Genomic DNA, 12,948 nt, shown 5'->3' with positions numbered 1-12,948 from the left:
GCAAGGGAAACTCTGGAGATAGCACATGTAGTGCAAGCATACAGGCTTCGTTTGAAATAGTGCTTGGCGCATGCGCACTTTAAAGGGCAACTGCACAGGTTTTAGAAATTGATGATCTTAATGGGGCCGAATGTATGAAACTTGCACTTAAAGAATGCGAAGTCTTTTTCGGCTAGCATGTGAAATAGCGACATAATTAAAATTTGCTGATTAAAACCAATTAAAATCATGACGGCCTTCAAGCTTCTTCGCAGTGCACAGCGCCTAGTGGGGTTTGCATTGTGGTGTCTTCAACGAAGCTGGTATATTTCCGACTCATAAATGCTTGCCTTCAAGGAAAAAAACCAACGGCACCGAAGGCAAAGGCCGCCGAGTGTTGTTTGGCAGCATCCAACAAGGCACGGCAGAGTGTGGTTGACGGCACCGGAAATTTGAAATCTTACTTTCTGTGATGTTACATCAAACTTCTCTGCACTCCTTTGGTGCTGTGAGGAGCCGCCTAAAATTTAATTAGTATTGGTTACGTCACTATTTTAAATGTTGGCGCTAAAACATATGGCATGCTTTACCCTCAGCCTAAAGAGGTTTGAATCCTTTAGTAGGGCAGAATTCTCAAAGTGGAGCAGTTGACCTTTAAAGCACCCTATCCCAAATGGCCACGTGTCCATTTTATATTGGCACTATATTTCGCAGCATCCGAACACCGCCTATACACTCAATGCAGCTTTGGTAGTGCTGCAAGGAAATACTGAGTCTGAGGGTAGCAAAAATCAGGAGATGGTTTCACTTTGTAGCGGTTTGTGAAAGTGATCATAGGCATTACATTTAATGGCTTTTATATGGGAGGGGCAGATTTAAAGTTTGAAAATAATGCTATTCAAGGCTTGAGCAAAGTCTGCCAGTAATGCAACCCTGTATTACTGCATGTTGTCGGCATGATAAGGCTGGTAACGGGAGACTGCAAAGCTACAGTTCAGGCATGGGAAGGTAAATAAATCTAAGAGAAGTTGCAGAGTATTGCTGTACTCAACACAAATTTGGAAATTTTTTTTGTTTTGCAGCCAGGAAAAGACTTCTGCCCTCAACCTTCCAGAAATTCACTTTTTCGATGTCTTTGTCAAAGGTAAGGCCAAAATGCTGTTGGTTTAAGGTGGCGCATAATTAAACAACTTGGTTGACCCGAGGGAAACAGAGTGAATTGGCTAAAAGGTGTATGTATAGTGTTTGGCAAACCATGCCTTTGGTATGGGCGGAGCAGGTTACATATTTGACTTAGAACACTGGCTGCATTAGTCGGGCAGAGCAGCTAGCATAACACTGTGTCCACCTTTCGTGTATAATTTTGATCACGAGTATGGTTTTTTATGATTTTGTGGAGTTTAACGTCCCCAAATTGATACAGCCTATGAGGGACACTGTCATTGAGTGCTTCGGATAATTTCGACCACCTAGTGTTCCTTAACATGCATTGACATCGCACAGTACACAAGCATCCAGCATTTCGCCTCCATCGAAATGCCGAAAAGCAATCGCCATGGCCGGGATCGAACCCGTGTCACTCGGGTCAGCAGTCAAGCACCATAACCACTGAGCCACCGTGATGGCTAATCTGAAGATGTCATTATGCCGACTTGAAACTCCTGCATAAGCAAGAAATGCATTTCTTGTACCAAACTTGTGCTGCTTGCTTTGTTTCATCAGTTTCAGGAATGCAATTTGTTTCTACAGCATTCTTTAATCTTACGCTATTACCTCTTTGTAATTTGAACTGAAAGGGGACCAAAGTGGTGCTCAGTGCTTTGGATACTTACATGACCATTAATAAGAGTTAACTTTCACTGGCAACCAGGTCCTCAGCAATTGCATGTGATGATCCCTCCTCTTCATGTCAAGGCTAGTTTTGACATAAACTGCCCACCAAGTGACATTTGTTTGGCTAGACAGCCCTCAGTGCATAGAGGCTAGGGGCTATTGCATGTCGCAGTAATTTAGCATCATAGCCAGGACACATCCAGGTTTTTTACAGCGCTACCTGTTAAGGAGCAGGTTCGTTGCCTAAATGTAGTTGTCACGACAATTGAGTGTCCGTGCAACAAAGTGAGACCGAGGAGCAGGGTGTCACCCCATGGGGATTACGTGACCGCCTCCTGTACATAGCCTGTTCATCATGCTAACCGTTCGAAAACAGAAAAGCAACCACCACAACCTGTTTTGCAACAATAGCACAATCACAAGGAGGAATAGCTGTACTCAGGTACAACTTCCTGTGGCTATGCAGGAAAGGGTGGGAGATGGCTCTTTGTCACAGTGCTGTGTCATTTCACCAGGTATTCTTGGCAGTAAATGATAGTTGTTCCTGCCCTCTCTCTGGAACTGAAGCTGAAAGGCAAGGTGGCTCGCGGGGGTGTTCTGTTGTTCGTTGTTCTTTTGTCGGGAGCCTGCTCCTTGATCGCCTTTCTCTCAAGCTGCCTAATCCACCTAACAAGCCTTGACGCCATAGGAAGCATAAGAGGGTTCTCACACAGCTTCCAGCCTCGCCGTTCGATGACGTTCTACGTCATATCAGCGGTACCTCAGGACGTGCTACGTCCGCTGCTTAAGAACGTGGGTGGCGCTGATGAACACTCTCAAGGTTAGGTTATTTGTAAACATAAGTACCCCCGAAAGCAGAAGATTTGACAGCCGTCGCCGTAGCTCAGCGGTAGAGCACCGGACGCGTAATTCGGAGGTCGTGGGTTCGGATCCCACCGGCGGCATGTGGTTGTTTTTTCTTCTGCTTTTCTAATCAATTAGATTTAAGCGATAACATATTGAGTAATATTCTAAATTCAACGACGAAATAAATAAATTAAAAAAAATCCCCTGTGTCCCTTGGTGGCTCTGGCTGTTGGCTTCTCTCAAGCCTGTTTTTGAGCCACTTGTGCATCAGATCATTGAGAAGAGAGAAACTGCAGTGATGCAGCAGGTTTAGGAGACCAATCTGTGCGGGGAAACATGAAAATGTCAAGATATTATACATCTCCGTGGTGTCCAAGGCTAGGGAGTATGTAGGCTCTTTATAAAAAGTGAAAGATTGCCGACTTTTACTTTTTTTTTTTTTTCTGTGGATGAAAGCAGTGCTTTTATGGCGTGCTGACCTTTTGGTATCGGGACATATAACTCAATGAATGGCGGGCTTTTCTGCTCTAAAACCACTGGATAGTCCTTTTATTACCTAGAGTCTTGCTCACTGGAATAGCCTGTTTCATTTCTTGCGTCCAGGAGAGTATGAATTGTTTTATATTGAAGGGCTTGTTGTAAATAACCATGACATAATTTGCAAACATTATTCATTACAATTCACAGCTGACCGCAACTTCAAAATGCCAGATCCCACTTCGCCCAGAAGGCCAGCTCCATCCTTGACAACTCATACGGTGAGTGGAGTGCGTGTACTTAGGGGCCCCTGCATCTCATTGCTGCTTGGCTGCCATTGAAAGCACTAACAGTATGTAGCATGTGTGAGTGGCCTTGTTTGATTTGCACGTAAGCCTTTACTATTCAGTTTCACTAAAGGGCTTGTGTTGGGATTTTTCACCTTTTAGCCCAGGAATGCCAGCACTGCCGTGAAAGCGCCTGGTGTCTCTGATGATATTATTCAGGTTGGCAACTACCCACCTCTGCCTCACAACCTTCCTCCAGAGGGCCCAATTGTTCGCAAGTATGTCTGAGATCTTTTGCTTCTACTTTGAGCTTTATTTGCTACATTAAGTAAATTTCTGTTCCATTTTTGTAAATCTTACGGATAAGGTGAATGAAGGTGCGCTGAAACAGGACGAACAAGTACCTGTAGACTTTTTAATGGGTCTCTCCCTTCTGTACTTTCCAGGGAGCTCGAAATCTCAACAAAGGTCCTGGCGACGCGCAACTTTCCCTTGGGAGTCTTCTACAAGGCCCGAATCATCCAGATTCGGGAGCCTTCCGAGGAGTCTGAATCTGGGCCACTGTACCGAGTGAAGTTGGAAGCACGAAAGGCAAACACAAGTAGTCGGCCATTGAAGTGGTATCCTAAGCGGGAACTGGCCTATGCTGACCGTCCTAATGTCGTTCTTCCTGTTGGAACGAGAGTAGTCGCCACTTACTCGGACGAGGCAAACCGACAGTCTTTGTACGCTGGGATCATTGCTGAGCCGCCGAAACCTCTGAATCGCTATCGGTACCTTGTCTTCTTTGATGATGGCTACGCACAGTACGTGGACATTGACAAAGTGTATGTGATGTGTGCAGCCTCCAAGAATGTGTGGGAAGACATGTATGAAGAGGTCCAAGACTTTGTGCATGGTTACCTTGAAAAGTACCCGGAGCGGCCGATGCTTCGGTTACGTAAGGGCCAGACAGTCAAGACTGAGTGGAAGGGTGAATGGTGGATGGCGCGGGTGGTCACGGTGGACTCCAGCTTGGTGAAGATGTCGTTTGAGGTGGACAAACGCACTGAGTGGATTTACCGTGGTTCGACCAGGTTCTCTCCACTATATGCAGCTCTCCACCAGTCTGAGAAGAACCAAGCAACCACAGGAGGTCGTGTGCGCCGACACAATTTGATGCCCGTTGGGTCCAAGCAACACAAGCCATTTGTCCAGTACACACGAACACTGGAAGATGATGCACCAAAGGATGAAAACGCTGAGTCTCCGAAGAAGGCGGCATTGGCGCGCAATGTTGCACGAAAATCGACCACTCAGGACCGCAAGCTTGGAGAAGGAGATGGGCTGAAGAGAAATGCACTTGGGGTTCTTATGTCTCAAGCTGGCACCCGAGAATTGTTACGAGTAGATGCGAAGGACCCCAGCACATACAACCGGGTTGTTTACACGCCACATGAGTGCTCTCCAAGCTGTGTGGCTGGTGACGATCCTGATGCCTACAGGGGGAAAAATCCTCTGGCTATTCCAAGTTTCTATGGCTGGGAGAGGTAAGCTTTTCTGAGCATAGTCTCGGTGCCATTGTGTACTGAAAGCATTGCAAGGCCACAATGGTCTGGTGTGTGTTTGGACGTTTATAATTAGTGTAGTGTGACAACCCTTGCAAAAATTTCCAATCGCAAAACCAATAGTCTACCGGGTTATTGCTGCCAATATACCATAAAAACCCGTGTATTATATGCGGATCGAAACAATTTTTGGCCAAAATCCGCAGTTAGTTCTGGGTTTGTTATTATCAAGCGTGATCACCGCCATGCTTCCGGCTAGAGGAGGCACTATCTAGCGGTGGCGTAGGTCGGTCTGGAACCGGTCTGCGCATTCTCGCGGTGCCCCTGTACCTGCCAGTCACGCTACATGTGTTATATCCGGTGCATTGGCGTAAACAAATAATTGGAGGGTGTTTGGCTTCCCCAACTTCCGGAACGTCTTTTCGAGCTGAGTGCCTTTCCTTACTTGCGTTATATGCGGATGAATACTTTTTTTTATCCCCAAATTACACCTTTTAGTATATGCAGGTCCGTGTTATATGCGCGTTTTTGCGGCAGGCATAAAGCAGGCAGCTTCAGCACACCTTGACATGTCAGTACAGTTGTAAGGCACATAATCTTGAGTTTTGGGAACTGTCCTTGCCATATTGAGAGTACGTGCAACTGAGCAGCCAAATGCAGCTGCTGGGAAGTCTGCAATGGCCTGTTAATAGCATTTTAGACATCACTATACATTTTAAAGGTGCTTATAACATAAAGGCGCTTTCATTTTGCTCCCAGAATCATCTATGATAAGCCATTACAGGATAAAATATCTGGCACTAAATGAGAGTGCAGTTCGAAGCAGTGACAGACAGCACAAAACACCGACACAGTCACCCTCACATGAGTTGCCCTCATATTGCGCAGCAACAACTGTAGAGCACACAAGAAAAAAATGTACAAGAAGTTCTGAATGCTCTTCAAACATGCAAAAATGCATTAGATCAAGCCTACAGCTCCCAGCATTTTGAATTCATAGAGTGCTACAATGATGAAGTTGTTAGATCAGTATAACACCTACAGCATTTGTTTTCAGAGATCAGAACCGTGCACTGCACCTCATGCACTGCGTTGATTTTCTTTTAATAACTCCTCCATGAAGGAGCCTCACTAACTTATTCCTTCCTCAGCAGAGGGCAGCAGCTCGAATCAGGGATAAACAGAGTCGTGAGAGGTATGGATTGCAGGTTCTTTGAGACCCCCCCCCCCCCCTTTTTTTTTTCCTTTTTATTTACACATATCTGCCTTAGCTTGCCAGCTTTTCAAGGAATCACATCACGGTTACATACTGTGAATAGCGGCATGTGGTGACGATTGGGAGACAGCAGCAATAGCAAAAGAAAGATAAGTTTTTACGGGCTTCAGAAGAACCTAATGGTTGCTTAAAACTAACAAGATAATGTGGCCTATATCGTACTCCAGGCTAACAGAAACCTCCACTTCAGGTGGAGAGTCTTCACTTAATTTTGAGCTGCTGCCGTTGTTGCTGCCGGACAGCACTGGCAGCATCAAGCCCGCTTGCTCCACTGTTCTTCTGTGCCTCAGATGAGCTGTCACAGTTCCACTGCACTTTAGAGTAATATTAGAATGCATGTGATATCATCATCATCATGGTACATTTATCTGAAGCAGCACTGGAGGACCAGATGCAAGGGAAAGAAATTTTTCACTTACCGAGCAGTCGCAGGACCTGTGCCTTCTATCCAGAAGCCACTTTTTGTCTTGCCAGAAATTGTCATACCAGCTTGACCTTTCAGGTTAATCTAGATGTTTTGGATGTAGTGACCTTAAAATCATTCATACTGACGACGACTTTGATTCGTTCTGAGAGCAAATTAGCGCAATAACAGCTTACCGCATTCACAAACGCATGTTAACATGATAGCCACTGGCAATGTCTACGCTTCGGAGCGGCAACATTTGGCATGTGGGGGCTCAAGCCGATCAGGCAATAGTGGTGAAAAGCCGCATTGGCTGAATTCTTTCCAACACATATGCAAAGAAATATGTCATGAAGTGTAAACTACCTTTATTATCATTATTGTTATAAACTTCTTAAAAAGTCCGTTTTAGCCGATTGGCCAGAACACACATTGTCTGTTGTGCGAGCAGACAGCAGGCACAAAAAACAGTCCTCATGCATACATCTGATCTCTGCGTGTGATAAAAGTGATCTATCTTTTTGATCAATAGGATTTCTCGCCTCTGTTTTACTGGTCGATGCAAACACCTGTGTTCTCTTTGCACTGCCTGGAAACACGGTGTAAAAAATGTAGTTTGCATGCTACATTTTTTTTTCAAAGGGTTGAGCCCATGGTAAGTGTATTGATCTACACATTTGCCCACTGATAAAAAAATTGCAAAGTTTATATTTTGAACTTGATGCAAAAGAACATGCAGTGTAAGTAAAAAAAAAAGTGTTTGATCCTTTTGCTATGGCGTTTTAAAAGTGTGTGCATACACATGCATGACCAATATGATAGTAATACGATATAGTATTGGGAAAATATCTCCAATAGGTATATTTGCATCAGGCCCATACAACCAGCGGCTTTCGGTGAATTGCCCAACATGCCTTTACACTTCCTATATATGACCAATAGCTGTTGGCCTACTGGTTCTATAATATTTCTACGGGCCCTGTAGAAACTCAAATAAAATCAGTATGATCCCAGTATGACTCTTATAGTATTAAGAGTTTTGAATTGGACCAATTCGAGTCTTTATTGGAGTGCAAAGCAATGCTTTCTTTTTAATCTCATATTTGAGCAGCATTTTCTGCACTGCTTTTGTCCTATTTTAATGGTACGGTCGCCAACCACTTTATTATTCTTGGTGAGACCTGGAAAATTGTCCGAGTAATGGAATGCTGAAAAACTCGTGGGCATCAAAAAGTCACTTTGCTGAGACAAAATCTTGAAAATTTGGAAATTTTGCCCCTCCGTCATGTTCTGCCTTCGGGTGATAATGTTAGCTCGTATTTGAGCCACAATCGTGCTTTGATGTCCGGATACCACATGTCCTGTGCACACGGCACATTGCTGATACCATTTGCTTTTACCGCCAGTCATGCCGGAAACCATGCCATGAACGGATGAGCAGTGCTGTGCTATCATAACACTATGTATGCCCCTTGCCGCCACTCTGCACGTACATACCCAGTACAGTTTCTGTGGATGCGTGTCGTGCAAGGCAAGGGCCGAGCCCGTTTCCGCAGCAATGGTGGATGCGGGGGACTGGGAGATGGAACATGCACCCCGCCGCGGTGGCTCAGTGGTTACGGCGCTCGGCTGCTGACCCGAAAGACGCGGGTTCGATCCCGGCCGCGGCGGCTGAATTTCTTGAAGGCGAAATTCTAGAGGCCCGTGTGCTGTGCGATGTCAGTGCACGTTAAAGAACCCCAGGTGGTCGAAATTTCCGGAGCCTTTCACTACGGCATCTCTCATAGCCTCAGTTGCGTTGGGACGTTAAACCCCAATAAACCATACCAAACCAGATGGAACATGCTGAAAGCGAGAGACTTTGATGTAGCACTCCACCCCACTTCCCCACTCTGGTGTCATCCGAGCCGCGATAGGCATGTCACGTTATCAGCACCGATCATTCACTCACCTTCATTGGTCATGCTTTTTGCACTGTCATTGTTACATGGGACCACAGTGCACGGGCCTCAATAAAGAAAGTAATATGTGTCGTTGCTTCGAGTCGCAACTGTGTGGCACAGGAGCTGCCATGCCTATTCAGGCTAATCCATCTGCTCATCAAATCCAGAATGCCGCATTCCTCAGCGGTAAAGAACCAGCTTTATTGAGCATCAATGCCTGATTGCCGCCTATGTAGTACAAAAATTTTACTGTTAAGCTCAACAGAGTCTGAAAAATTGGTCTTGAATATGTACTGTCGCTCTCAATATGACTTACAACGCTTCCAGACTGAACCAGCTCAGGTTTCCACTTTATAGTAAATCAGTGTGCCTTCACACAAGGCACCAAACATCAACAAACATGCAGCGTTCTTTGTTCTTTGCATTGAGAGCTAACTGCACCAATTTGTACCACGAGTTTGCTCACACTGTTTCGAGAACTGAGCCCCTTTTTGTGTTGCAGCTCATGTTGGGCGTGATAGTACATGTTTCATTAAGGTGTGTGAGGGTTCCCTGGTAAAGTCGGAATTATTGGAGTCCAAAAAATCGGATGGCTAGTGTACCTATTGATATCGTATTGCATGAGGAAGTGAACCGATTGCGGCTGGCAGGCAATGTGTTTGAGTGGGTGCAGGCCACAAAACCTATTTTGGGTATCTACACATCTTTCACTTCTGCTTATATTCGTGGCTTACGTAAGCTCTGTTCTTGGTAAAAATTACTTGCTTACTCAGGGTGCCAATATATTGCAATCTAGCTAGACTTGGGAATGTTTCTTTGAGGTTGGTTGACATAATAAGGAGCTGGGCCAGTTGGTACAACACTCGGTCCAGTTCAGTGCAAGGTGCAAAATAGCAATTTCAAGTCCTTTACATGCAAGCTGGAGTGTGGCCATCATTTCACTGTTCTAAACTAAACATGCACCCTGGAATTGAGCTTCCTTTGTCAGCAGTTATATGCACTGTCCTTCGCAGACAAATCTTGAAGCAGAGCAAGAAGAGCAAGCGCAAAGTCCAGTACACTACACCGTGTGGAAGGCGACTGCGGAACATAGAGGAAGTTGCCCGTTTTTTGCGGCTCTGCAAGTCTCTCCTGACTGTGGACATGTTCTGCTTTGACAGCCTTGTCAACACATTTTGTGAGTTCAAACCAGAAAAAATCAAGACTCGCATCGAAGACCTGACATACGGCAAAGAAAAGGTAATACAGCACTGATGTGCACCCTGCATTCAAATAAATTCAAGTGCAACAGCTCAATTTTTATTTTTGCAACAGCAGTATAGCAGCAGTAACAAGGACAGCCTAAATAATATAACTTGGTGTGACGAAGACGAAGCTGGCAGTGGCGCGGGACGGAGCGCTCGCGCTAGGCCAGCGGCCATTAAAATCATCTCTTTTTCATAGTTCACCACGTCTCATTCTTTGGCTGGCCGCCACGTTACATTTGGTGTGAGGTGCTGGGGTCTCTTCATCGCCATCCTGGTCACGGAGCTTCGGCGTCCTGGGCCTGCCGTGGACGTCGGCCGTGAGTACCTGGTCAGCGCCGCACGGCCGCGCCCCAGCCCGCCCGACCAGAACCGACCTCGACGCTCACCCTAGCCACGTCCCCCGCCCGGACCACACGACACGACGACCCAAGACCCCACTGACCCAAGACCCAAACGTGAAGACACCGCCCCCCTGCCCCTGCCGTTCGGTGCGTCCAGAGACCTCGGCCGTCAGCTCCTGGCACCCTGCGGCCCGGATGCTTCGTGGACCGGGACTCATTCTCTCATCTCTCTCATCGTGGCGGCCAGCACTGCACCATCTTCTACATATTGTTCGATCCTTCACTCCAGACCATCGTCATTTCGCCGTCTGTTCGTCACCGATCGGGGCGATCGCTCGGAGGCCCCGGGTAGTGTGACGAAGACGAAGCTGGCAGTGGCACGGGACGGAGCGCTCGCGCTAGGTCAGCGGCCATTAAATCATCTCATAGCCATGGTTCACCACGTCCCATTCTTCGGCTGGCCGCCACATTACACTTGGTGATGTTTTGAGAGGCTGATGGAAGTTTTTTTCTTTTTTTTTAGCTGAAACTTAATTTGCATGCATGAAAGAGTGCAGAGTAGGCGAACTTGATTGTGCGCAAGTGCGAGCAGGTGACTACATATATCGTGTAATCAAGAACTCCCTTATACAGTTGCTATAGAATGCGAACTCCCAAAAATTTGATTTAGGGTGGGAGCCATTTATAAATAGACCACTGCACGTTACCTGCTGTAGTGGCGGTGGCGTCCAGCTGCTAACTGTGAGTTTGGGTGTTGGAAGTCTCAACCGTAGTGGCCGTATCTAGATCAAGGTGAAATGCAAAAACACTCATTTACTGTGCAATGTTAGTGTGGAAACTGCCAGGAGGTTGAAATTTATCCAGAGCTCTGCACTACAGAGATGTTTCCCTCTTCAGTCTTTCACTCGCTCCTTCATACCTCCCCTGGTGTTATGGTTCAGGTGTTCACCTCAGGTGAGATAGGTACTGCACCTTTTGCCCTCACCATCCTCCTGTGAGCTTGTATGCCTGAAAAAACTGTGTGAATACCGTGGAACACATATGTTTTGAATTAAATTAACCCTTTCACTGTCTGGTTTTTCTCTGGGAGTGAGGTATCCACAAGAAAGGAGCAGTTTTAGTGGCCTGGGCAAAGTAAAAACGGAAACTTTGAATGAAGGTTGAGAGAGTGAGAGAGAGAGAGAGAGAGGTGGAAGAACGATGCAACGACCTTGGCTTGCTGCTGATAGCCATGAGCAAGCTCATGGAGGGTAGTGGTGCGCGCCCCATAAATTTGACACCTTGTAGCAGACGCAGCGCAGTGAGAGAACGATGAAAAAAAAAAAAAAACTTTCACAAAGTTACCGCTGATGACACAACCACCCTTGCAAATAATTAAAGTAAAAATTACAAGCCTAGGGGTGCTCACTCACAGTCACCTCCGCGCCTTTCATAAATTGAGCGTGTTGCACTTGTGCTGAGCAACCACACCGATCGACCTTGCCTCCCCAGGAAGGAGGGGTCGGCGCGGTTACTCCGTGGTCCACGACCATCAGCTGACAAACCTAGCAGAGAGGTGATAATACAAGCTGCTGGAAATGTACAGATGGCGGCACTGTCCCAAGCATGCCAGCTGTGCGTTCCAATGCTCATTTTTGAACGCAGATTGGAGAACATACGAATATGTCAGTGGTACTGAAAGGATTAAAAATTAAATTCCTCGCAGTAAAAATAATGACATAGTGGACATGACAAATGCATTTGTTTATCTTGGTCATCAGATAACATGAGCATACATATTACTTGTCCTGTATCTCTAATTGAATTCAATAACTGCTGTTCAATCTGAAACAATATCTTTTTTTGCTTTTCCAGGTGACCGTCCCATGTATAAATAGCATTGATGACACATATCCTGTATTTGTTGAGTATTCTTCCGAGCGCTACGCTGGAAAGGGAGTGAACCTTAACCTGGATAAAGAATTCCTCTGTGGCTGCGACTGTGAAGATGACTGCCAGGTAATTTTATTAAACATATTGCAGTTTTGGAAAGGGCTGTGCTGTTTCGAGAGAGGCTTTTGTTTTCAACTGTTGCAAGTAGCCTTAAAGGGGCCCTGAAATGATTTCGATGGTTATAATTATATATTCTAGTGCAGCAGATCTGTAGAGGTGGACTTTGTGGTTATTCGAGTCAAACTTGAAACATCTGCGTGGACCCTATAATTTAGAAATAATTATTAAAAATCACTCCTCTCAGTCCCTTGCAACCAATTAGGGCGGCACACCTCACTGCACATCCCCTACCCTGATGACGTCAGTGGGCAGACGGGGCGAGTGTAGGTGAGAGGTGAAAAGCATGCATTGCTAACATAAACTTGCTTACTGAGTCATGCTGTGGCCAGTAGACCGTGTAAAGCTGCCGGCTGATTGCCCTTCTTGTTTTCACACACTGAATTTTGAGATATCTTGATTTTATCGTAAGAACGTTTTGAGGTGAGGGGTTACAAACACTTGAACCTGTTAGAGTTTGCTATGTGACGTGAAAAATTCTAGACTTGTCTAGTAGTATTTGGAGATGCTTTTATTGTATGAAGCTTAGCCGTTTCATATCTCGTGTCCTGGGTGCACTGCTTGTCAGGCTCCTTCTTCTTTCTTCTCCATAATTCAACCATCATCCATATTAATACTTGTGACCTGTACTCTACAGGCCACTAGGTCCAGCTCAGCCACCTGGTTTCTCCAGTAGAATCGCTACGTTGATGGTCCCAGGAACAGGCGAAAGTTGCC

The 12,948-nt window shown here is 45.9% G+C and overlaps 1 protein-coding gene across 11 annotated transcripts in view; it reads left to right on the top strand.

Moving 5' to 3' along the window:
* The window catches only part of egg (SET domain bifurcated histone lysine methyltransferase eggless), a 139,147-nt gene that overhangs the window by 110,111 nt on the left and 16,088 nt on the right, over positions 1-12,948 (top strand). For all 11 annotated transcript variants that reach the window (XM_089567191.1, XM_089567185.1, XM_089567190.1 and 8 more), the window contains 6 exons: positions 1,062-1,123; positions 3,346-3,416; positions 3,585-3,700; positions 3,869-4,951; positions 9,608-9,833; positions 12,037-12,180. In XM_089567191.1, coding sequence (XP_089423317.1) covers positions 1,062-1,123; positions 3,346-3,416; positions 3,585-3,700; positions 3,869-4,951; positions 9,608-9,833; positions 12,037-12,180 — 1,702 coding nt within the window. The remainder of the gene's footprint in view (positions 1-1,061; positions 1,124-3,345; positions 3,417-3,584; positions 3,701-3,868; positions 4,952-9,607; positions 9,834-12,036; positions 12,181-12,948) is intronic.

This window comes from Amblyomma mixtum, chromosome 1, assembly GCF_055824585.1.
Source record: "Amblyomma mixtum isolate Tamu chromosome 1, ASM5582458v1, whole genome shotgun sequence".
Lineage (NCBI taxonomy): Eukaryota > Metazoa > Arthropoda > Arachnida > Ixodida > Ixodidae > Amblyomma > Amblyomma mixtum.
This window is presented reverse-complemented; position numbering and strand designations above follow the sequence as displayed.